The 25,421-nt window shown below is 44.0% G+C and overlaps 1 protein-coding gene across 5 annotated transcripts in view; it reads right to left on the bottom strand.

Annotated features, from left to right (window-relative positions):
• The window catches only part of LOC129863624 (spectrin alpha chain, non-erythrocytic 1-like), a 70,007-nt gene that overhangs the window by 22,851 nt on the left and 21,735 nt on the right, over nt 1-25,421 (bottom strand). For 3 of the 5 annotated variants that reach the window (XM_055935743.1, XM_055935740.1, XM_055935739.1), the window contains exons 2-20: nt 23,036-23,275; nt 22,578-22,703; nt 21,764-21,904; nt 21,252-21,532; nt 20,822-21,121; nt 20,458-20,593; nt 20,229-20,330; nt 19,971-20,108; nt 19,748-19,858; nt 19,580-19,657; nt 19,268-19,423; nt 18,822-19,026; nt 17,525-17,706; nt 16,085-16,451; nt 7,207-7,517; nt 6,802-6,936; nt 6,378-6,526; nt 5,851-5,907; nt 5,450-5,648 (exon numbers count right to left, since the gene is read on the bottom strand). In XM_055935743.1, the coding sequence (XP_055791718.1) occupies nt 5,450-5,648; nt 5,851-5,907; nt 6,378-6,526; nt 6,802-6,936; nt 7,207-7,517; nt 16,085-16,451; nt 17,525-17,706; nt 18,822-19,026; nt 19,268-19,423; nt 19,580-19,657; nt 19,748-19,858; nt 19,971-20,108; nt 20,229-20,330; nt 20,458-20,593; nt 20,822-21,121; nt 21,252-21,532; nt 21,764-21,904; nt 22,578-22,703; nt 23,036-23,272 (3,411 nt within the window). In that variant the 5' untranslated portion in view covers nt 23,273-23,275. The remainder of the gene's footprint in view (nt 1-5,449; nt 5,649-5,850; nt 5,908-6,377; nt 6,527-6,801; nt 6,937-7,206; nt 7,518-16,084; nt 16,452-17,524; nt 17,707-18,821; nt 19,027-19,267; nt 19,424-19,579; nt 19,658-19,747; nt 19,859-19,970; nt 20,109-20,228; nt 20,331-20,457; nt 20,594-20,821; nt 21,122-21,251; nt 21,533-21,763; nt 21,905-22,577; nt 22,704-23,035; nt 23,276-25,421) is intronic. The other 2 variants (XM_055935744.1, XM_055935741.1) reach the window with 1 other exon arrangement.

Below are 25,421 nucleotides of genomic sequence, written 5' to 3'. Positions count from 1 at the left end.
GAGATGTTGCTTCAATATATCCGCATAATTTTCCCTCCTCATGATGCCATCTATTTTTTAAAGTGCACCAGTCCTTCCTGCAGCAAAGCAGGAGAGATGGTGAGATGGTGTTCTTCGGCTTGCAAGCCTCCCCCTTTTTCCTCCAAACATAACGATGGTCATTATGGCCAAACAGTTCTATTTTTGTTTCATCAGACCAGAGGACATTTCTCCAAAAATTACAATCTTTGTCCCCATGTGCAGTTGCAAACCGTAGTCTGGCTTTTTTATGGCGGTTTTGGAGCAGTGGCTTCTTCCTTGCTGAGCAGCCTTTCAGGTTATGTCGATATAGAGGTGTTGCAATTTTATTTTTTAAATTACATTTTTGTCTTTTGAGCTTCTAGTCATGAAATCTATGCAGCCTACTCAATACCTTTTTATAGCTAATGTTTAAAAGGCCTCCTGGGCCATATACAGCATTCCTCACTGAGTTCCCTGAATTCCTATCGGACCTTGTAGTCATAGCAGATAATATTTACATTTTTGGTGACTTTAATATTCACATGGAAAAGTCCACAGACCCACTCCAAAAGGCTTTCGGAGCCATCATCGACTCAGTGGGTTTTGACCAACATGTCTCCGGACATACTCACTACCACAGTCAGTCATACTCTGGACCTAGTTTTGTCCCATGGAATAAATGTTGTGGATCTTAATGTTTTTCCTCATAATCCTGAACTATTGGACCACCATTTTATTACGTTTGCAATCGCAACAAATAATCTCCTCAGACCCCAACCAAGGATCATCAAAAGTCATGCTATAAATTCTCAGACAACCCAAAGGTTCCTTGATGCCCTTCCAGACTCCCTCTACCTACCCAAGGACGTCAGGGGACAAAAATCAGTTAACTTCTTGTCAATATGGGGGCGCTGTTTCCACTTTGGGGAAAAATCGTGCCCAAATTAAACTGCCTCGTACTCTATTCTAGATCGTACAAAATGCATATTATTACTACTATTGGATAGAAAACTAAAACTTTTTGAATTATATCTGTGAGTAAAACAGAACTCATTTTGCAGCAAACTTCCAGACAGGAAGTGAAAAATCTGAAAACGATGCTCTGTTCCAAGGCCTGCCTATTCAATTGCCTAATATTTATCGATATGCATGCACTTCATACGCCTTCCACTAGATGTCAACAGGCAGTGGAAGGTGGAATGGGGTGTCTAGCTTGATCTGAGGTCGAACAAGAGCTCTTGGAATGACGTGTCCAGAATTTCCTTTCTACATGTACATTACATTTAAGTCATTTAGCAGACGCTCTTATCCAGAGCGACTTACAAATTTCTCTACCAAGGCGCGGGAAGTACCTCCATATTGTCTTATGATAAGCGTGCGGTATACACGGCTAATATCTCCGGCTTTGTTTTTATTTGATACATATTAGAAAAACATCATAAAGTAGGTTTTTTCATCAGTTTATTTAACGTTTAAATGGGACTTGGAGTTTTCCGTTCTCTGCGTCAAGAGAAATTGGGAACGTCATCAACATTGGCTAGCCTTGTGGAGCGAATTCGACAGGAGAGAAGGACATTCTAAAACCAAACAACGATTTATTCTTGACCAAGGACTCCTTGTACAAGATTCTAATGGAAGCTCAGCAAAAGTAAGAACGATTTATGATGTCATTTCGTATTTCTGTGGAAAATGTTGAGTCCTATTATCCGCCGTTTTGGCGGGACTGTCTCGCTATAACGTAAGCTGTTTGTTATGGTAAAGTTATTTTTAAAAATCTAACACGGCGGTTGCATTAAGAACCAGTGTATCTTTCATTTTCTGTCCAACATGTATTTTTTAGTAAAGTTTATGATGAGTTCTTTGATCAGATTAGGTGAGTGTCCAAACTAGCTCCGGACATTCTGGTGAATCGATGCTACATATTCACAATGTATAACCACGGTTTTCAGCTCTAAATATGCACATTTTCATGTTATAATTTTCATGTTACATTTTCATGTTATAACATGTTATAAGACTGTCATCTGATGGAGTTGTTTCTTGGTTAGTGACTAATTATATCTCTATTTGGTCGGTTTTGTGATAGCTACCTATGCGGTAGAAAAATTGTGAAAATATGCGGTTGAGTCTGTTGCTATTGTGGTTAGCTAATAGAACTACATAGTGTTTTTGCTGTAAAATATTTTAAAAATTGGAAATGATGGCTGGATTCACAAGATGTTTATCTTTCATTTGCTGTATTGGACTTGTGATTTCATGAAAATTATATTATATCATATCCCTGTCACGTTAGGCTAGGCTATGCTAGTCAGCTTTTTTGATGAGGAGGATCCCGGATCCGGGAGAGAGAAGCGGTAGAGGTTTTAACCACCTAACTGAGGAACTAAATTTATCTTGCGCAATGCCCTAGATGCAGTCGCACCCCTAAAAACATTTGTCATAAGAAACTAGCTCCCTGGTATAGAGAAAATACCCGAGCTCTGAAGTAAGCTTCCAGAAAATTGGAACGGAAATGGCGCCACACCAAACTGGAAGTCTTCCGACTAGCTTGGAAAGACAGTACCGAGCAGTATCAAAGAGCCCTCACTGCTGCTCGATCATCCTATTTTCCAACTTAATTGAGGAAAATAAGAACAATCCAAAATTTATTTTTGATACTGTCGCCAAGTTAACTAAAAAGCAGCATTCCTCAAGAGAGGATGGCTTTCACTTCAGCAGTGATAAATTCATCAACTTCTTTGAGGAAAAGACCATGATCATTTGAAAGCAAATTACGGACTCTTATTTAAATCTGCGTATTCCTCCAAAGCTCAGTTGTCCTGAGTCTGCACAGCTCTGCCAGGACCTAGGATCAAGGGAGACACTCAAGTGTTTTAGTACTATATCTCTTGACACAATGATGAAAATAATCATGGCCTCTAAACCTTCAAGCTGCATACTGGACCCTAATCCAACTAAACTACTGAAAGAGCTGCTTCCTGTGCTTGACCCTCCTATGTTGAACATAATAAAACTGCTCTCTATCCACCAAATGTGTACCAAACTCACTAAAAGTGGCAGTAATAAAGCCTCTCTTGAATAAGCCAAACCTTGACCCAGAAAACCTTGACCCAGAAAATAAAAAAAACTATCAGCCTATATCGAATCTCCCATTCCTCTAAAAAAAAAATGAAAAAGCTGCAGCAACTCACTGCCTTCCTGAAGACAAACAATGTATACGAAATGCTTCAGTCTGGTTTTAGAGCCCATCATAGCACTGAGACTGCACTTGTGAAGGTGGTAAATGACCTTATAATTTAAATTGGTCTACACGGACAAGTTCTGGCCTGGTTTAGATCTTATCTGTCGGAAAGATATCAGTTTGTCTCTGTGGATGGTTTGTCCTCTGACAAATCAACTGTACATTTCGGTGTTCCTCAAGGTTCCGTTTTAGGACCACTATTGTTTTCACTATATATATATATATATATATATATATATATATATATATATATATATATATATATATATATATATATATATATATATATATATATATATATATATATATTTTACCTTTTGGGGATGTAATTCGAAAACAATGTTAACTTTCACTGCTATGCGGATGACACACAGCTGTGTATTTCAATGAAACATGGTGAAGCACAAAATTGCCCTCGCTGGAATGGAAGCATGTTTTTCAAACATAAGGAGGTGGATGGCTGCAAACGTTCTACTTTTAAACTCAGACAAAACAGAGATGCTTGTTGGGCTTGCTCCTACCCATCTTTCCAATGTGGTCCTGCCGTACATACCTACACGTACGCTACGGTCACAAGACGCAGGCCTCCTAATTGTCCCTAGAATTTCGAAGCAAAAAGTTGGAGGCAGGGCTTTCTCCTATAGAGCTCCATTTTTATGGAATGGTCTGCCTACCCATGTGAGAGACGCAGACTCGGTCTCAACTAAGTCTTTATTGAAGACTTATTTGCCGTGCTGCTGCTCCAGTTTCAACTGTTCTGCTTGCGGCTATGGAACCCTGAACTGTTCACCGGACGTGCTACCTGTCCCAGACCTGCTGTTTTCAACTCTCTAGAGACAGCAGGAGCGGTAGAGATACTCTCAATGATCGGCTATGAAAAGCCAACTGACATTTACTCTTGAGGTGCTGACATGTTGCACCCTCAACAACTACTGTGGTTATTATTATTTGACCATGCTGGTCATCTATGAACATTTGAATATCTTGGCCATGTTCTGTTATAATCTACACAAAGCACAGCCAGAAAGGTTGTGGTTCCTATGTTTCTTCCTAGGTTCTGGCCTTTCTAGGGAGTTTTTCCTAGCCACCGTGCTTCTACACCTGCGTTTGGGGATTTAGGCTGGGTTTCTGTACAGCACTGAGCTATCAGCTGATCTAAGGGCTATATAAATACATTTGATTTGATATAGGACTCGTTTTACTGTGGATATAGATACTTTTGTACCCGTTTCCTCCAGCATCTTCACGAGGGCATTTGCTGTTGTTCTGGGATTGATTGCACTTTTCACACCAAAGTACGTTCATCTCTAGGAGACAGAACGTGTCTCCTTCCTGGGCGGTATGGCGGCTGCATGGTCCCATGGTGTTGCATACTATTGTTTGTACAGATGAACGTGGTACCTTCAGGCGTTTGGAAATTGCTCCTAAGGATGAACCAGTCTTGTGGAGGTTTACAAATTTTTTTCTGAGGTCTTTGCTGATTTATTTAGATTTTCCCATGATGTCAAGCAAAGAGGCACTGAGTTTGAAGGTAGGCCTTGAAATACATCCACAGGTACACCTCCAATTGACTCAAATGATGTCAATTAGCCTGTCAGCTGTTTAAAGGCACAGTCAACTTAGTGTATGTAAACTTCTGACCCACTGGAATTGTGATACAATGAATTATAAGTGACAATCTGTCTGTAAACAATTGTTGGAAAAATTGTGTCATGCTCAAAGTAGATGTCCTAACCGACTTGCCAAAACTATAATTTGTTAACAAGAAATTTGTGGAGTGGTTGAAAAACGACTTTTAATGACTCTTCCGAACTTCAACTATAGGTCCCGATACGATATGTATTGTGATTCTGTATGCATCACGATTTATCACAATTCTATATTTATTGCGATTTCGATACTGCTACAAAGGGGAAAGAAAGAGCCATGACAAAACGAGTTTTGATCAGTCATAATGAAAACATGTCGGCTCACCAAGATTGAGGCCAAGCCACAGAAATACCAGAGTTTTGACAGCCGACTAGCGCAAGCTGATATTACCCATCTAGCAGAGAATCGATACTTGCAATAATATTTTTGACGATATATTCTGATACTCTACTGTATCGATTTTTCCCCTCATCACTACTAATGCCTAAAAGGATGACGTACAGTAAGTCAGCTAGTGCCCTCTCCTACTCCCCGGCAGCCACGTTGTGTGCGGCGTACCTTCTGGAAGTCGTCAAACTTCTTCTGCAGCACCTCCACCTGCTCCAGGTCGGAGCCCACCTCCTCGTTGGTGAGGGCGCCCTCCTTCTCGTTGATCCACTGCTGCAGTTCGTTAGCCTCGCGGAACAGCATGAACTTCTTGCAGCTCTTTCCTAGCATGTCCTTGCGCTTCTCGCCCAGCTCCAGGAGAGTGCCGTACCTAAAATTACAGGATGGAGATTTTAGAATCCCCTTTGTGTTGAGAGAGAGAGAGAGAGCACTGGAACCAGTCACAAGGACCACGACATTGAAATGGGTACTGATTGAGGGAGTGGCAGGAATGGCAATGGCTGCGTTGCTCGTGGGAATGCGTGGTGGCTTCACAAACACGACACCTAGAGGGACACTCTGGTCCTACTCACAGTTCCTCCACCTGCTTCATGCGTACAGACACACTGCACGTCTCCTTTGCCCCCGGCCTACTCAGTCACAAACATGACATGCGCAGGCAGGCATTAGCAGTTAGGGAGGGAAATAGAGAGAAACAGACAGAGAGAGAGACAAAGGCAAGGCCGTTAGTGACAGAAAAGTTGAAGTGCTACTGGCTCACTGGACTGTTATGATAAGGAAGAGACTAAAGGGAGACTAAGAAAAACAGACTGAAAATTTGAGGGAGGGGGAGAGAGAGAGACATTGAAGAGGTTAATTGCTAATTAGCTAGGCTAAGATAGGAACGTACATTTGTTTTTAAAAAACAGTTAATCAAACCAGTCGGGTTAACAGGTTAAGTTCTAAGTTAGAGGTAAAAAGGTGGTAAAGAACTACAGGAGTGTACTGAAGATGAGTACTGGGGCATGTAAGAGCAGAAGTCAGAAATTACAGTGGGAAAGGGATGGTCATTTGGAAGTGGGTTAGGTAGAAAGTGGGTTAGGTAGAAGGAGGCCCTTACTGGTTCTCGATCTGGTCCTGGCGGAGGCCGATGCTGCCCTGGTCGTCCAGCAGGTTCTCCCTGGAGGAGGACTGGGTGGGGTCTAGCTTCTTGACGTAGGCTGCGGGCACAAAGCCCTGGCGGTCATTCACCTCCACCTTCCACCAGTCCTTCAGCAGGCAAGAGAGGTCAGGAGAGAAGACACACAAGACAAACATGTTATTTTTGTCCCCCATAAGGGATGAACATGCATCCCATTCAGTTCATACTATCTTGCTTAAACCTATCAAATTATTTCCGTTCTACATCAGGTGCCTGATCATGGGTATGGGCTAGCAGCAGTTATTTGTGGACCTGGCCCTGCTTGGAGCAAGGCTTTTGTTCATCTCGCTAAGATGGTAACTTTCTTTTGTTATACAATGTGTGCACACACACACACACACACCTTGTTGGTGCTGTTGAGCAGGGTGAGGATGTCTCCCTTCTTCATGGTGACCTCACGGGGGCTCTTCTCCTGGTAGTCATAGAGGGCCAGCACCAGCTCCTTGCCAGTCTCATCATCGGTGGGCGCAACTTGTTGCTGCAGGTGGAAAGGAAAAAAAGTCTTAAAAAGATGCAATCTAGACAATAGCAACATGAAAATATCCATTTGTGTCTATAATAGACCAGGAGTAATAAAGAAATGACTAATTTGTTGGTACTCTGGTTCTCAGATGTTTGCAAAGACGGGAAAATAGTTGAATTGTTCATAGAATGTTAGCTAGCTAGTTTAGGCATTTATAAATATTGTAAAATGGTGCACATTCATTTCACGATAAGACTAAAGATGCAATGTGGGTTCGAGACTTACCCTGCAGGATTGGGCCTGCTCCTTCAAAGCCTGGATGCTGCTGCCATAAGCACTCAGGTCAGACATCAGGGCTTCGTGCTTCTTCAGCAGGGCCTCAGCCGAATCCTCATCCTTGCCGTAGTCGGGACTGCTCACGATGGGCTCTTTCTCCCTCATCCAGGACTCTGCCTCGTTGGCGTCGGCGAAGTACTGCTGTGCCTGCAGTGAGTCCTCCAGGTCCTGCCTGCGCTGCCCGGCCTTGCCTTTAAGGGTGTCCCAGCGGCCGTTCAGCTCCCCCAGCTTCACCTTAACCTCCTCCCCAGCAAAGTGGCCTGGTGAGGACCACAGGGAGAGGGGGGGGGTTGTTTATTTGCAGCGACTTAAGAAAGTATTCACACCCCTAGATCTTTTCCACATTTTGTTGTGTTACAAAGTGGGATTAAAATGGATTGGTCATTTTTTTGGTCAACAACTAACATTTGTAAAACATTTATGAAAAATAAAACATCTTTGTTAGATAAGTATTCACAGCCCTGAGTCAATACCTTTGGCAGCGTTTATAGCCGTGAGTCTTTCTGGGTACATTTCCAAAAGAGCTTTTCACACCTGGATTGTACAACATTTGCCCATGAATCTTTTCAAAATTCTTCAAGCTCGGTTAAATTGGTTGTTGATCATTGTTAGACAACCCTTTCCAGGTCTTGCCATTGGTGGCAACCCACCTGTTTTAAGCCCCACCTGTTTAGCAAACAAATAATAATAAATAAATACATCTTTGAGTCAATAGAGACGCATACAAACATGGTCTCTTTTTTGCTTTCTTGAGTAAGGCAGCTCCAAAATGCAAGTGTTTCAGCCTAGCTCAGGGCTTTCTGTGGTGGTGGGGCAGCCAGTGGAATATACGGAGTGTAGGGATTGGTCATGTTCTCCAGTTGTGCCACTCATGAGGACACTACATCACCACAAAGTCTACTGGGAGAGCTTGAAAATTCAAGCCACCTGGGTGCTGCCTGCCATATATTTACATTAGAAGTGCCCATCCAGGGCCTCCCGGGTGGCGCATTGGTCTAGGGCACTGCATCGCAGTGCTAGCTGCGCCACCAGAGTCTCTGGGTTCGCGCTCAGGCTCTGTCGCAGCCGGCCGCGACCGGGAGGTCCGTGGGGCGACGCACAATTGGCATAGCGTCGTCCGGGTTAGGGAGGGTTTGGCCGGTAGGGATATCCTTGTCTCATCGCGCTCCAGCGACTCCTGTGGCGGGCCGGGCGCAGTGCGCGCTAACCAAGGGGGCCAGGTACACGGTGTTTCCTCCGACACATTGGTGCGGCTGGCTTACGGGTTGGAGGCTGTGTTAAGAAGCAGTGCGGCTTGGTTGGGTTGTGCTTCGGAGAACGCATGGCTTTCGACCTTCGTCTCTCCCGAGCCCGTACGGGAGTTGTAGCGATGAGACAAGATTGTAATTACTAGCGATTGGATACCACAAAAATTGGGGAGAAAATGGGATAAAATGTATTTAAAAATTTTTTTTTAAAGAAGTGCCCATCCAGGAAGGCTTAAGGTCATTGGCCACAGATCAAATGGACGTCAAGTCATGTTATATCTACCGTAGCTTTGATTGGACTGATCATGTGAACGTCATACTTTCAAAATCTTAGCTAGCAAGCTAGACACGCAGTCATCATGAATCAAGTTGGCAATCTTCTGGCAAATTCTTTTGAATCGCTGTAATATTACATAAAACGTATCGGTGCTCATCAGCCAGTATACATAAACATTACACAATAAGTTGAAAATCGCAAATTCAACAGTGAGTGGTTTGGAAGGAATCAGTGGCTAACTGGAAGCAGTGCAAAGCAATCACTAGCCTGCTATTCAACGGAGTGGGTCTGTGGTCCAATTCTGGGTTTAAGGGTATCTATTCCAAGCTTTAAAAGGATAAACATTCACATGCAACACCATAGGCCAGAAAGGTTGAATACATTGGCCGTGCTGTCAATCCAACATGACTTCTGCCGTGTTCAAAACAACTGGAAACTCGGAGCTCCGACTGGAAAAAAAAAAAGTTTCATCCAACTCAGAATTCGGGAACTCGGGCCTCTTTCTAGAGCTCTGACCTGAAGATCACTGATGTCATGATTCAACCTTGTTTTTTTCCCGGAGTTCCCAGTTGTCTTGAAAGCACCATAAATCCACAGAATGCCAGACCATGATGACAAAATGTGAAGGACCACCACACCACCTTCCTGTTCAAGTGAGCACAGCACAACAAGGGGAGTCCAAAAATGTATTGTATGGTGCAGCATAAATGATGTAATATACCAGGGAGATATGTATACTGTAGCTAAGAAAGTAATACTAAGCGTACGTTGTGCAGTAAGCTGTTAGTTGCCCATGTGCCTCACTATTAGGATTTTGTCCCTTTCCCCCTCAAAACTTAGACTTCTGTTCTGACTTGGTGGTGCACATGTAGCCTATAGCCTGTTTTAGAGAAATCATTGAATATTGTAAGAGCTTTCATTGTCTGGTTATATGGCCCCTTTTATCCTACAGTTGAACGGGAGAATACTGTAAGAACGGCCCATGTTCTGAATTCTGTCGCTGTACATTTCAAAAGTGCTAAACAAATACAGTACCAGTCAAAAGTTCGGACACACCTACTCATTCAAGGGTTTTTCTTTATTTGTACTATTTCCTACATTGTAGAATAATAGTTTAGACATCAACAATCTGAAATAACACATATGGGATCATGTAGTAACCAAAAAAGTGTTAAATAAATCAAAATATATTTTAGGTTCTTCAAAGTAGCCACCCTTTGCCTTGATGACAGCGTTGCACACTCTAGGCATTCGCTCAACCAGCTTCACCTGGAATGCTTTTCCAACAGTCTTGAAGGAGTTACCACATATGCTGAGCACTTGTTGGCTACTTTTCCTTCACTCTGCGGTCCAACTCATCCCAAACTATCTCAATTGGGTTGAGGTCAGGTGATTGTGGATGCCATGCCATCTGATGCAGCACTCCATCACTCTCCTTGGTCAAATAGCCCTTACACAGCCTGGAGGAGTGTTAGGTCATTGTCATGTTGAAAAACAAATGATAGTGGGACTAAGCCCAAACCAGACGGGATGACGTATCGCTGAAGAATGCTGTGATAGCCATGCTGGTTAAGTGTGCCTTGAATTCTAAATAAAACACTAACAGTGTCACCAGCAAAGCACCCCCACACCTCCTCCTCCATGCTTCACGGTGGGAGCCACACAGGCGGAGATAATACGTTCACCTTCTCTGCGTCTCACAAAGACACAGCGGTTGGAACCAAAAATCTCAAAATTTGTTCTCATCAGACCAAAAGGACAGATTTTCACTCGTCTAATGTCTACTGCTCGTGTTTCTTGGCCCAAGCAAGTCTCTTCTTGTTGTTGTCCTTTAGTAGTGGTTTCTTTGCAGCAATTCAACCATGAAGGCCTGATTCACACAGTCTCCTCTGAACAGTTGATGTTGAGATGTGTCTGTTACTTGAACTCTGAAGCATTTATTTGGGCTGCAATTTCTGAGGCAGGTAACTCTAATGAACTTATCCTCTGCAGCAGAGGTAACTCTGGGTCTTCCTTTCCTGTGGCAGTCCTCATGACAGCCAGTTTCATCATAGCGTTTGATGCTTTTTGCGACTGCACTTGAAAACTTCTTGACGTTCTTGACATTTTCCAGATTGACTGACCTTCATGTCTTAAAGTATTGATGTACTGTCGTTTCTGCTTTTTAGAGCTTTTCTTGCCATAATATGGACTTAGTATTTTACCAAATAGGGCTATCTTCTGTATACCACCCCTACCTTGTCACAACACAATTGATTGGCTCAAACGCATTAAGGAAAGAAATATCACAAATTAACGTTTAACAAGGCACAACTGTTAACTTTTTATGGCTGCAGGGGCAGTATTGAGTAGCTTGGATGAAAGGTACCCATTTCAAACGGCCTCGTACTCAATTCTCGCTCGTACAATATGCATATTATTATTACTATTGGATAGAAAACACTCTCAAGTGTCTAAAACAGTTTGAATTATATCTGTGAGTAAAACAGAACTCATTTTGCAGCAAACTTCCTGTCAGAAAGTGAAAAATCTGAAATCGAAGCTCTGTTCCAGGGCCTCCCTAATCATTTGCTTGAAATCTATTAGTATACATGCACTTCATACGCCTTCCACTAGATGTCAATAGGCTGTGAGAGGTGAAATGGAGTGTATAGCTATTTCTATGGTCAAAAGAGAGAGCTTGGAACCCCAAATTCCTTTGTTCAGGAAGGCGCAGGAAGTACATCAGCATTGGCTTCTGAAAAGCTTTTGTTTTAGACGGCTAATATCTCCGGCTTTGATTTTATTTGATAAATGTGACAATATCATCGTAAAGTATGTTTTTTCAATATAGTTTAATCAGATTATTGAAATTTTTTCGGGAGTTTTGGCGTGTTCAGTTCTCTGCGTTTGTTCACGGTGGACAGCTTCGCGCCACTTGGCAAGTTTTGCTTGCTAATTCGAGAGGGAAAAAGGACATTCTCAAACCAAACAACGATTGTTCTGGACGAAGGACCCCTTGTGCAAGATTCTGATGGAAGCTCAACAAAAGTAGGACCCATTTGATGTTATTTCCTATTTCTGTCGAAAATGTGTTGTTGTGTTTTCCGCCTTGATTTTTGGCGCTGTCTCACTATAACGTAAGCTGCATGTCGTACTAAAGTTATTTTTAGAATTCTAACACGGCGATTGCTTTAACCTGTCTAGGATGAGGGTGCCGCTAGCGGCACTCCCCCCCCACCCCCACTGAAAAACCAGTGCCGCGAAATTCAAAAAAAATATTTTTTTTAAATATTTAACTTTCACACATTAAAGTCCAATACAGCTAATGAAAGACACAGATCTTGTGAATCCAGCCAACATGTCCGATTTTTAAAATGTTTTACAGGGAAGACACAATATGTAAAGATGTACATCTATTACCTAAAAACACATTAGCATAATCCACCATCTTTTATTTGTCCACCAACACCAGTAGCTATCACCAATTCGGCTAAACTAAGATATTTATAGCCCCTAACCAAGAAAAAGACTCATCAGATGACAGTCTGATAACATATTTATGGTATGGGATAGGTTTTGTTAGAAAAAAGTGCATATTTCAGGTAGATGGCATAGGTTACAATTGCACCCACCGTCACAAATGGACTAGAAAAACTACATAGAGCAACGTGTTTACCTACTTACTAATCATCAAACATTTCGTAAAAATACACAGCATACACTAATCGAAAGACACAGATCCTGTGAATACAGACAATATTTCAGATTTTCTAAGTGTCTTACAGCGAAAACACAATAAATCGTTATATTAGCATAGCACATAGCACATAGCAGCCCAGCATTGATTCTAGCCAAAGTGAGCGATAAAAGTCAACATCGCCAAAATATATTAATTTTTTCACTAACCTTCTCAGAATTCTTCAGATGACACTCCTGTAACATATTACACAATCCATATAGAGTTTGATCGAAAATGTTTATATTTAGCCACCAAAATCATGGTTAGACAATGTGAAATGTAGCCCAGCTGGTGAGAAAATGTCCGTGCGCCATATTAGACAGTGATCTACTCTTATACATAAATACACATAAACGTGACTAAAAAATATAGGGTGGACAGGGATTGATAGACAATTTAATTCTTAATACAATCGCGGAATTACATTTTTTAAATTATCCTTACTTTTCAATACAGTTTGCGCCAAGCGAAGCTACGTCAAAAAACATGGCGTCCTAAGCCACTAACATTTTTCGACAGAAACACGATTTATCATAATAAAAATGTCCTACTTTGAGCTGTTCTTCCATCAGTATCTTGGGCAAAGGATCCTTTCTTGGGTCCAATCGTCTTTTGGTGGAAAGCTGTCCTCTTGCCATGTGGAAATGCCAACTGCGTTCGGGATGAACTGGAAGCGTGCCCAGCAATTCACAGCGTTTCAGAAATAAATGTCCCAAAATCGCACTAAACGGATATAAATAGCTATAAAACGCTTTAAATTAACTACCTTATGATGTTTTTAACTCCCATAACGAGTAGAAACATGACCAGAGTAATATTACTCCCTCCACTAATGCTTGGAACAAGTGCGGGTCGATGTCCTCCAGGCGCATTACGCAGCAAGAAAAGACTTGCTAGCTACAGGTTTTTTTAATTTATAGTGCCTGTGAACGCGCAATCGACCCCATTCAAATCGTCATCACGTAAAGGCATCCAGGGGAAGACGTAAGCAGTGTCCGTATACTCATAGCAATAACAGTGCCCTTTTAACTGACTCCAGATCAGGGGCCAACATTTCTGAAATCTGACTCATGTCAGGGAAATTGCTGTAGAATGGGCTCTGTTCCACTTAGAGACAAAATTTCAACTCCTATAGAAACTATAGACTGTTTTCTATCCAATAATAATAATAATAATATGCATATTGTACGATCAAGAATTTTGTGGGAAGCCGTTTAAAAAATTACACGATTAGCATAAATAGTCACAACAGCGCCCCCATCCTCAACAGGTTAAGAACTAGTGTATCTATCATTTGCTGTACAACAAGTATTTTTTAGTAACATTTATGATTAGTTATTTGGTCAGAATAGGTGAGTGTCAGAAATATACCCAGAGATTCTGGAAAATATTTGCTACGTTTTCACAATGTATAACCACGGATTTCAGCTCTAAATATGCACATTTTCGAACAAAACATATATGTATTGTGTAATATGATGTTATAGGACTGTCATCTGATGAAGTTTATGAAGGTTAGTGAAATAATTAATATCTTTTGCTGGATTTGTCGCTATCGCTACTGTTGCCTTGAATCAATGTAGTTGTGTGGTTGGCTATTGTAGTAAGCTAATATAATGCTATATTGTGTTTTTGCTGTAAAACACTTAAAGAATCGGAAATATTGGCTGGATTCACAAGATGTTTGTCTTTCATTTGCTGTACACCATGTATTTTTCATAAATGTTTTATGATGAGTATTTCGGTATTTTAATTTGGTCTCTGTAATTGTTCTAGCTGCTTCGGTGCTATTTCCGATTGTAGCTGCAATGTAAAACTATGATTTATACCTCAAATATGCAAATGTTTCGAACAAAACAGATTTATTGTATAACATGTTATAAGACTGTCATCTGATGAAGTTGTTTCTTGGTTAGTTTGGTTGGTTCTTGGTTAGTTTGGTTGGTTCTTGGTTAGTTTGGTTGGTTCTTGGTTAGTTTGGTTGGTTTTGTGCAAGCTACCTGTGCTGTGAAAAATGTCTGTGCTTTTTTGTATTTAGTGGTGAGCTAACATAAATATACGTGGTGTTTTCGCTGTAAAACATTTTTAAAAATCGGACATGTTGGCTGGATTCACAAGATGTTTATCTTTCATTTGCTGTATTGGACTTGTTAATGTGTGAAAGTTAAATATTTCAAAAAAAGATCTTTTGAATTTCGCGTCCTGCACTTGAACTGGCTGTTGTCATATGTGTACCGACACCGGGCTTGCAGCCATATTAATTGAAAGGCATTCCAGTTGACTACCTCAGGAAGCTGATTGAGAGAATGCGAAGAGTGAGCAAAGCTGTTGTCCATGCAAAGGGTGGCTAATTTGAAGAATCTAAAATATATTTTGATTTGTTTAACACTTTTTTGGTTATTATATATATAGTAAAAAGAAAAGAAAAACCCTTTAATGAGTAGGTGTGTCCAAACTTCTGACTGCTACTGTAGTTATATAGACTGTTTGTCCTAGCACACTCATTAATATGTCTTAATCAAAATTAGGGACTCCCTCTTATCAGCTCATTGTTCCCTTATGCCATAGCTTGTACATCTCAATTGTCAGTAGAAACCACATTTGTTTAAGTCAGGCATAAGCTATGTTTTTTTTAAAGGCAATAAATGAGGTTGAATGAAAGGCTTCGCTGATAGCCAGGTGTAGCAGTGGTAAGGATTCACTGCATGGTGCTGAAAAGAAAGCTCTGCTGTTGGGACAGCTTTATGTAGGCCTTAACATATTGTGGGCACCGTTTGTCACCGTTATAGTGCAATTAATGTATTGTTTAGTGGCTTTGCTGGCATGCATCTAAAAAATGTTTTTTTACGTTTGCCCCACCAAGATTTACATGCTAAAATTGCCACTGCTTGCCATAGATTTTCAAGCAGATTTAAGTCAAAACTGTAACTCGGTCACTCAGGAACATTCACTGTCTTCTTGGTAAGCAACAGTGTAGATTTACCATTGTGTTTTAGGGTTTTGTCCTGCTAAAAGGCAAATTCCTCTCCCAGTGTCTCCATGAAAGCAGACTGAACCAGGTTCTCCTCCAGGATTTCGCCAGTGCTTTGTTCTGTTCAGTTTCTTTTTTATCCTGAAAAACTCCTCAGTCCTTAACAATTACAAGCATACCCATAACATTATACTGCCACCACTATGCTTAAAAATATGAACAGTGGTACTCAGTAATGTTTTGTATTGGATTTTCCACAAACCTAACAAATGTTTGGCTGTATTACTTTAGTGCCTTGTTGCAAACAGGACACATTTTTTTGGACAGGCTTCCTTCTTTTCACTCTGTCAATTCGGTTAGTATTGTGGAGTAACTACAATGTTCAACCATCCTGTTTTCTCCTATCACAGCCATTAAACTCTAACTGTTTTAAAGTCACCATTGGCATCATGGTGAAAGGGCTTGGACAATTAATTTCAATTCAGTCAATTCAGGAAGTAAACTATAATTAACTGAATTGAAATTGACCCAAACCTGCTAGATAGTGAAAAGGTGAACAGTTGAAAAAAGGTGACAGTAGGACCTATTCACGTTTCTACGAAACAACTCACCTTCCTCCACCATAGCCTCTCCTTTCTGGGTGACGGCCTTGATGCGGGGCTCATGGCCGGCGATCTCCGCCTGCAGGGCCTGGTGCTTCTTCAGCAAGTTCTGGACGCCGATCAGGTCTTTTCCCCGGTTGGTGGAGGCGGCGATTGGCTCCTTCTCCCGGACCCAGGTCTCCTCGTCCTCCACGTCCCTGAAGAGCTGCTGCAACCGCAGGGAGTCTGACAGCTTCTGCTTGCGGGCGGCCATGGGGTCGCGGAGGGCATCGTAGCGCGCCACCAGCGCCTCCTGCTTGCGCTTGATGTTGTCGCCGTCAAAGTGACCGGCTTCCTGGAACTGACGCGCCTGAATGGTGATGCCGTCGATGCGGTCCTGGAGAGAGAGGGAAAGTCAGTCAGTCAGCCAACTAACTACCTGGTGGCAGTTAAGGCTTCGGATCTGAAACAGTTCATGCATATAGTATGACGACATTGTGACTTTTTTGTTCGTTTTGGTCTTCGGCAAGGGTTTTCTCAGCTGTTCTCGCACACTACATTTTTTTCTTGAGGGATGCCGAAGTATGTAGCAGAAGTCTACATCCCTTCGTCGGTGATTGGTCAACAGTAGGGATACTTCAATGAAGCGTGTTGACATTCAACGATAGACTAATCGTTCTCATGCAACCGTTTTCAATTGAGAAATACTATACCCATCATAGGTGTAAAATTGTGCGACAAAGATCTTCTCTCCAAAAACGTCAATGAATGAGACGCTGTGGCGTCTCAAGACGAAGAAACAGTACTATTGACGCTTTTTCGCGTTTTTAAAGGGAAGGTAATTTTAAGGGAGTTTGCGAGCACACTAGTTCAGTCCGCCTAGGTGTCAGCCGAACCAAATCATGCCGACGCCTTAAGTCAGTCAGCCAGTCTTACCTTGTGCGCAGCCAGACCGCTTAAGTCAACACAACTATTTGAATGCCTGAATATTATAGACCATAATGATGTCACTGCAACCAGGCTATGGAGGCTACTTGGAGTGGCAGCTCCCATGCATAGAATCTGAGTTTATTTGTGCCTGACAATCAAAAGACACACAGATCAGCTGTCGCTTGAAACCACCAGGCATGGATGGGATTCTTATGAGGAGATACAATGTCTAGCAGCTAGTCCCAGTGGGTAAATGCAACAGTGTCTAAGTAGTTCACTTTTTGGGTCTGAAAACATCTGACCTGGAGGCTGCTGGTGATGTTGTTCTCCAGTTACCTGGTAGCTTTCAGTCAGTTATCTTGTGGTGATATGGAAGTCACTGAGCGCGTTCGAGCAGATCAAAACTGTGGTGCATCGTGGGTAAATTGTGACTTACTGACCCAGAAATTATAATAAGTAGCTATATATGATGCAAGGCGACGTCTAGATCAGTCAACAGTTGCCTGCACTGTCGACTGCAATGTCAAACAAGCCCTTTACCTGGTGGGCAGCCACGTCAGCCTCCAGCAGGGCGTGCTTCTTCTGCAGGTTCTGGACGCTGGTCAGATCCTTGCCGTAGTCATCTGACGCCAGGTGGCCCTCGACCTCATACAGCCACAGCTCAATGTCCTCCACGTTTCTGTTGAACTGCTGCTGCTGGTTGGCCTCGCGCAGCTTGATGCCTGGGGAAGAGGAAAGCATGGTGAGGAGCAGTTTAGGAGTGGTTGAAATTAAGATAGAAATACCCTTCCTCCTTAAAAAAAGGTTCAAAGGTTTTGTTTCAAATCTTGGGGCGCCAAAATTACCTTGTCTAGTAACTAACAGCTAGTCAAATTACAAGATAACAAAAGCACCTTCACTTTGAAACGTTACTCTCCAATAGATGCGGTAGAAGTCAATGAAGCTCATCCAAAATAATGTAAATGCCATGGAAATGTGTGTGGGAAAGATCTCAAATCTCCTCATTGCCCCCACAGAAAAATGAGCCTACATATAGGCTATTGTTAATATGTGTATTTCACACTATGAGGTAACAATCGGAGTATAATGCTTGTATGGATGTCAACCCCAATACATGTTCATGTCATCGTCACCAATCAACTGCATTAGTTAAAAGCGACTTACCACCACCGATTTCTCTAAGCTAGCTAGTTGCACAACTGAATGCATTCAACCAAAAATGGGTCTCCTGCATTTAACCCAACCGCTCTGAATCAGAGAGGTGCGGGGGGCTGCCTTAAATCGACATCCACGTCACCGGCACCCGGGGAGCAGTTGTTAATGGAGGTTAACTGCCTTGCTCAAGGGAAGAATGGCAGATTTTTCCACCTTGCCAGCTCGGGGATTCGAACCAGCAAACGTTCGGTTACTGGCCGAACACTCTTAAGAGCTTAGCTACCTACGCTACCAGCTACACGAACGAGTGTTAGCATTTAGCAGTCACTTCTTCTAAACCTGAAAAGTGACTACTTCTAAAATGTTATGCAGAAAAACCAGCCAAATATATCCAAACCAGATTTTAGTAACCACATTGTGGGCGTGTTACAAGGCATCAATCACGACGGATTTGACGAATAACCACTTTGTTAGATCAGACTTGTTGAATGTGCACCAATCTGGCGTCCTTCATATATCCTCCACGATCTGCATTCCATTGACCTTTTTGCCGCGTCTATTCACTAGCATTGCCGCCATTTTGTACTACTTCCACTTGAGGGAAACACAAAATGGCGATCGCTATAATAATAGCCACACACTTCATCCGAACTTCACCTCTCCTCCACTCTCGTCGTCTCACCTTTGAGTTCGGTGGCCTCCAGCAGCTTCTTCCACTGGGAGCTGACCTCGTCCATGCGTACAGACACCTCGTCGGCGGCGTAGTGCTTCCCGTCTAGGAGCTCCTGGCCAGACTTCTGCAGAGCATCGATGCGGCTCTGGTTGGCTGACAGCTCCGCCTCGAAGGCCTGGTGCTTCTGGACCTTGCCCTGCAGGTTGGACGGGTCCTGGGGACAACAGAAAGAGCAGAGAGATGGTGTAAGGAACGTGTTGCTATTTGGCCAGCGTACTGTGAATAAGAATCTATGTGGTTCACGGTGGTACTGCATCCTAATGGGATCTCGTAGCAGTCTAGGAGAAAGCCATGTTGAGCACTGAAACCCCATTACAAAAGTAGCTAGCTAAAGTATACCACTGTAAAGTAGCTAGCTAAAGTAGCTAGCTAAGAAACATTGGTTCCATCCGTACCTTGTAGGCTTCGTCGGTGGCCGTCTTCATCTTCTCATTGATCCAGCTCTTGAGTTCGTCCGAGTCACGGAAGAACTGCTGCAGGTGGAACGAGTCCTCCAGAGCGGCGCGGCGTGACTGAGCACGCTCGTGCAGGGCGTTGCGGCGGCTCAGCAGCTACAGGGGGGAACACAGATGTGTATAAAATGTCATCCCTAACACCCAGAATATGATATAAACAGACAGAGAGTTCAAAGTGCTGCAAACATAGGACACATTACGGTCCTTATCGTATTCATGTGTATGTGCAGAATGTTTCCTGTCTGTACTTACAGCATCTCTACGAGTAGCAACATCCTCCTTGGCATAGTGGTTGTTCTGGATCAGTTTGGTGGCAAATTCATCCAGGGCCTAAAGAGAAAGAGGTCAGTGGTTAAGTTCAAGATTTGAGGAATGAAAGCAGATTCTAGATCTATGGTTATGGCTAGGACAGGTACTCACAGTGATCTTTTCCTCCTGGGCGCTGAGGGACTTCTCAAAGTCCTCGTGTTTCTTAAGCAAGGCCTCCACGCTGTCCAGAGAGTCACCAAGGTCCTCGTTCAGAAGGAAAGCCTGGACATACACGAAAAAGCATACTTACTTATTAGGATCACACACCCCACCATTTGAGAATTTTTTGGGGGTGAGTATATTGTTTATTATTATTGTGTGACGATGGATATACCTCTTGCTTGCTCATCCAGTTGTCGACCTGCTCTGTGTCCCTGTAGAAGAGCTGCAGGTCCATGCACTGCTCGTACTGCTGCCTGCGCACCTCCCACAGCTCCAGCAGAGACTCCTTCTCTTCAGTCAGGACACCCAGCTACACATAAAAATAAACAAGGTAAAAGGAGGATCAATGAATCTGTGTGGAAATCCATGTTAAAAGTATGAAGCCAAAACCAAGGACAGAAACAACGGGAGACAGAAAGACCAGTCCTACCTTCTCCTTGACCTCCTCTAAGGCGTAGTGTCCGGTGTTGAGCAGGGCCTGACCGGCTTCGTCCGTGGCTTTGAAGCTGTCCTCATGGGCATCAATCTCACCCTAAGGACCACACACAGTAAACATCAGCAACACTGGAGGAAAAACGAGCATCACCGATTGAAGATCTAAGAAAATGTACTTTTCAACTGCTAAAATAAAGTTAATTAATTTCAGTGTGTTTCTGTACCTTGTGCTCCTGGTGGCGGTCGAGGAGAGCCTCGGCTCCGGCCACGTCATTGGCCAGCTCGTCAGCATTGATCAGGGCCTTCATCTCCGTCACCCAGCTGGTCAGGTCACGGAAGTCTGCAGTGTAGCGCTGCAGCCTGCAGGGGGCCAAACACACAGACAGTCAGAGAGGGTTCTACATACTTTCAACTAAACAGGGCCCAAATGGCTGATATAGGAGTTGTTTGACCATGCTATTGTTGGGTGGTCGCTGTGTAGAGCACAGTGGTGTTACAATAACGGTATGGTAGTGACATAGTAACGTTACGGTGTTGACACAGTAAAGCTACAGTGTTCACTGTTAGGGCAGCCAGAGTGGTACCAACCTGTAGGAGTCGTTGAGGTGGGCGTGGCGCTCAGCGGCCAGCGTGCGGATCTGCTCCCAGTTGGTGATGAGCTCGTCCCTCTTCAGGTGGATCTGGGAAGCGTTCTGGGGGTGGGTCTGCTGCAGACGTTCAGCCTCTCCCCCCAGAGTGTTGACCTTGTCCTCCAGGGCAGCCAGGTCTCTCTCCAGGCCCTCGTGCTTGCGCAGCAGGGCCTGAACGCTGGCCAGGTCCCGGCCAAAGTCATCGGACGCCATGAGCTGCTCCTTCTCCTTGATCCAGCTGATGGTCTCGTCCACATCCCTGGAGGCCACATAACACATACACCCAGTCAGAAATCAAAATTTCTTGATTCTCTCAGGTCTTTTGTGGCTTCTCTATCACAGACACCCACACTCCAAAAAACTCACACAACAGTCAGTCCTGGACATACCTGTTGAAGCGCTGCACCTCGGCGGCTCCAAACAGCCTGCCCTGCCTCTGCTGCGCCAGGCCCTTGAGCCTCTGCCAGGCGGCGTTCACCTCCTCCTGCTTGCGGACGATGAGCTCCGCCTCGGGGTGAGACTCCTGGCTCAGCTTGCCCGCTAGCTGGTTCACCTCGTTCACACGCTCCTCGTGAGCCGCCAGGTCCGTCTGGAACTCCTCAAACTTCTTCTGGAGCACCTCCACATGCTCCAAGTCCTGGCCCAGCTCCTCCGAGGTGGCCATGGCCTCCTGTTAAACACGGCTTTGGATTAGGATAGGTTATCTAGTAGGATCCTGTACACATGGTTTAGGGAGGCTAATGTTTAGGATAGGTTGTCTTTAGGGTCCTATGGCAATGGTCTCCTGTTGGACATGATTTAGGGTAAGGCCATGTTGTCTATTAGGGTCCTGTAGACATGGTTTAGGCCATGGCCTCCAGTAGATATGTGTGTGTGTGTGACTACAGGTTGAGACACTGACCTTGTCACAAATCCAGTCCAGGGCATCCTCACACTCGCGCAGGTACTGCACCAGCTTCTGGGCCTGCAGCAGACGAACACCTTTCTCCTTGGTCTTCTGCAGCAGCAGGTCCCAAAGACGGTGCAGCTCCTCCAGACGAGTCTGTTTGGGCAGAAAGGGAGACAATTTGCACCATGGAATGGAAGCTGATCCAAGACCAATAATCAGCCTCTCAGAGTAGGCCGTGCTGATCTAGGATCAGGTCCCCTCTGTCAATATAGCCTTATACATTATGGGAAATCAGGGCCTGTGTTCATAACGCATCTCACGGAAGGAGTGCTGACCTAGGATCAGGCCACCCTGTCAAAGTGATCTTGTTCAATATGATCCAAAAGTTCAAACTGATCCTAAATCAGCACTCCTACACTCTTTATGAATATGGGCCCAGTACTTGCTGAGGTTGTAGTTTGAGACCAAGATAAGTGCTTATCAATGGAACAAAATGTTCCTTTTAGGTCACACAAATCATGCACTTTTCATTAGGTATTCTTAAATATCGCATAACCACACAACAAACAGAACAGAACAATGGATCTGACAGAAGTGGAGTGGAACCTAAAAGTGAGAGAAACAGAAGAGCCAGGAGGTCGACAGCACTCAAGCACCTACTTTTATATACTCCGCCATATTGAAACTTGAGACTATGGGTCTCTGGAAAGTCCGGTAGGGCGTGAAGGACTGAACCAGACATGATTGGGTTAAAAAGGGTAGATTGTGTAGTTCCATCTTGGTTAAGCATATAGCTCAGCGGACTGTGTGTATGTGTGTGTCTTACGCGGATGGTTTCAGAGGCAAAGTGACCCTCGGAGATCATGAGGTTGCCAGTCTCGTCAAGCTTGATGATGGCCCCAGCGTTGGCCTGCACCTCCGCCTCGAAGGCCTGGTGTTTCTGGAGCTTGCCCTGTGGGGGAGGAGGCAAGTTAGCGTGGCACAAAGACTAGTGGACAGGACAGACATACCTGGCCAAGGGTCACAGCAAAGAGGGTTTTATGACGTACTGATAATTCTGTGTGTGTGGTTTTATGGCCACGCTGTTTCGTTTTGAATGGCCACTGGCAAGCCTTAAAGCCAGTAAATTCACAACAAGTGGCTTGTGCATCATAAAGGTCAATCAAATCAGGATCTTAACTTCAGTATTCACTTTTTTTCTATGCCCTGTTTACAGCTCCACCCAAGTCCAAGTCATAATTTATTTTATTAGCCTCAACTGGCTTCCTATCCATCAGCACTGACCTGGAGGTTGGTGGGGTCCTTGTAGTTCTCATCGGAGGCGATCTGCAGCTTCTCCTGGATCCACTTCTCCAGCTCATCGGCATCGCGGCGGAAGAACTGGAAACGGTAGGAGTCCTCCAGCTTCTGCCGGCGCACACCCGACAGCTCCTTGAAGCGCCGGTAGCGGTCTAACACCTGCTGCCGACGCTCCTGGATGTCATCGGCAGACTCCAGCACTTTCCCACCACTGGTATCCATTCTCTGATGACACAGAAATACAGGGGGAAATTAGGATTTAGAACTTTTTATAATATTACAGGAGTAGCCCATTGTTATCCATATAAAATAGAATTACTGATGGGCTTTGCCTGTTCTAGTAATTATATTTCCGTTGTAGGCTAATCATTAATACTACTTTCTATTTGCAACAATGTTTCAGCTGCAACTTTTGTTTTCTAGTTGTCAACATTAATAGTTCCTACAATTGGGATGAGTGGATGAGAATGTTAAGATAGCTGCCACCATTTGTCCATCCCTTTGAATAGAACAAAAATAAAATGGTCCAACTGAGCCTGCCATGGTTACGCTAGCATGATCACATTGAGTATTAGTTATTTTATTTACCCCCTTTTCCACCCCAATTTTGTGGTATCCAATTGGTAGTTACAGTCGTCCCATCTCTGCAACTACTGAACGGACTCAGGAGAGGCGAAGGTCGAGAGCCGTGCGTCCTCAGAAACTCAACCCAGCCTGCTTCTTAACACAATGCCCGCTTAACCCGGAAGCCAGCTGCACCAATGTGTCAGAGGAAACACCGGCAACCGAAGTCAGCATGCACTGTGCCCGGCCCGCCACAGGAGTCGCTAGAGCGCGATGGGACAAGAACATCCCTGCCAGCAAACCCTCCCCTAACCCAGACGACGCTGGGCCAATTGTGCGCCGCCCCATGGGTCTCCCGGTCGCGGCCGGCTGCAACAGAGACTGGACCCGAACCAGGATCTCTAGTGGCACAGCTAGCACTACGCCACTCAGGAGGCCCACATTGAGTATTTCTACTTGCCTGATTTCTCTCATCTTTAGGCTTTTAAAAACACAAGAGATCGTAGAAACACAATAGCTGTGGGGGACTTCCAAAAGGAGTTCCAAATATCACACAGTGCAGCTCATTCTTTTCTCTTTCCCTGGGGGCATTTGAACACAGTGCAGCACTTAATGGATCGCTACTCACCACACAAGAACGGATCTAGAGGAAATGCCACGTAACTTTGTGGAAGAGAACCAGACAAGGGTAACTATGCTATGAAGTGACAAAAACGCCCCAGGGAAGTAGCCAGCTCCTCTCCAGTCAAGCAGCTAAGATGGCAAGAATGTAATGGGGGGGAGGGGAAATAGGCAGACATTTCACACAGCTCTGAACAAACAGTAACCAGGCCCCCATGCACAATAGAACTGTGGCTGTCAGCCCACACCGTGGCCCTCACCCCCTCTCACACCCTGCCTATACACCCCAAACCCCACCCATCCAACCATACACCAGGGGAGAGTGGAGGCCTGTAGGGAGATGAGGAGGGTGAGGTCAACAGACAAGGTCAGTGTCACCCACCCTGTATTCTTGTCCCCCAGCCTGGATAGCAGAGGGGCTGTTAGAGGACCACACTCTGGGTGGCTGTTACTCAGTCGCTGCAAGGCAGGCACACCCCAAATGCTTCCTCTCACACATTAATGGGAATGTGGGGGGTGGGCTACACATGTGGTGCTATTTAAAGGAGTGTGTGTGTGTAACACCACAAATTATTACCATCCAACGATGTAGGCCTTTGAGGCTGATGTAACAGTGAACTGTATCAGCTACATTGCATTCAAAATGGCAAGTTGGACCATTTTCCATCACTGAATATTTTAAATAGACAACATTTTGTTTTAGCACGTGAGGCCTCAAACCATGAGAACGAGAAGCATGAGAAGCAAAAATATACAGTACCAGTCAAAAGTTGACACACTTTCTAATTCAAGGTCTTCTTTTTTTTAAACTATTCTCTACATTGTAGAATAATAGCGAAGACATCAAAACAATGAAATAACACATGGAATCATGTAGTAAACAAAATAGTTATTTAAAGTAGCTACCCTTTGCTTTGCACACTCTTGGCATTCTCTCAACCAGCTTCATGACAGTCACCTGAAAGGCTTTTCCAACAATCTTGAAGAAGTTCCCACATATGCTGAGCATTTGCATCTGCTATTCCTTCACTATGCGGTTCAACTCATTCAACCCATCTCAATTGGGTTGAGGTCAGGTGATTGTGGAGGCCAGATCATCTGATGCAGCACTCCATCACTCTCCTTCTTGGTCAAATAGCCCTTACACAGCCTGGAGGTGTGTTGGGTCATTGTCTTGTTGAAAAAT

The sequence above is a fragment of the Salvelinus fontinalis genome, chromosome 10 (assembly GCF_029448725.1).
Source record: "Salvelinus fontinalis isolate EN_2023a chromosome 10, ASM2944872v1, whole genome shotgun sequence".
In the NCBI taxonomy this organism is placed as follows: domain Eukaryota; kingdom Metazoa; phylum Chordata; class Actinopteri; order Salmoniformes; family Salmonidae; genus Salvelinus; species Salvelinus fontinalis.
Note: the sequence above shows the minus strand (reverse complement) of the source record. Positions and strands in the feature narration are given on the sequence as shown.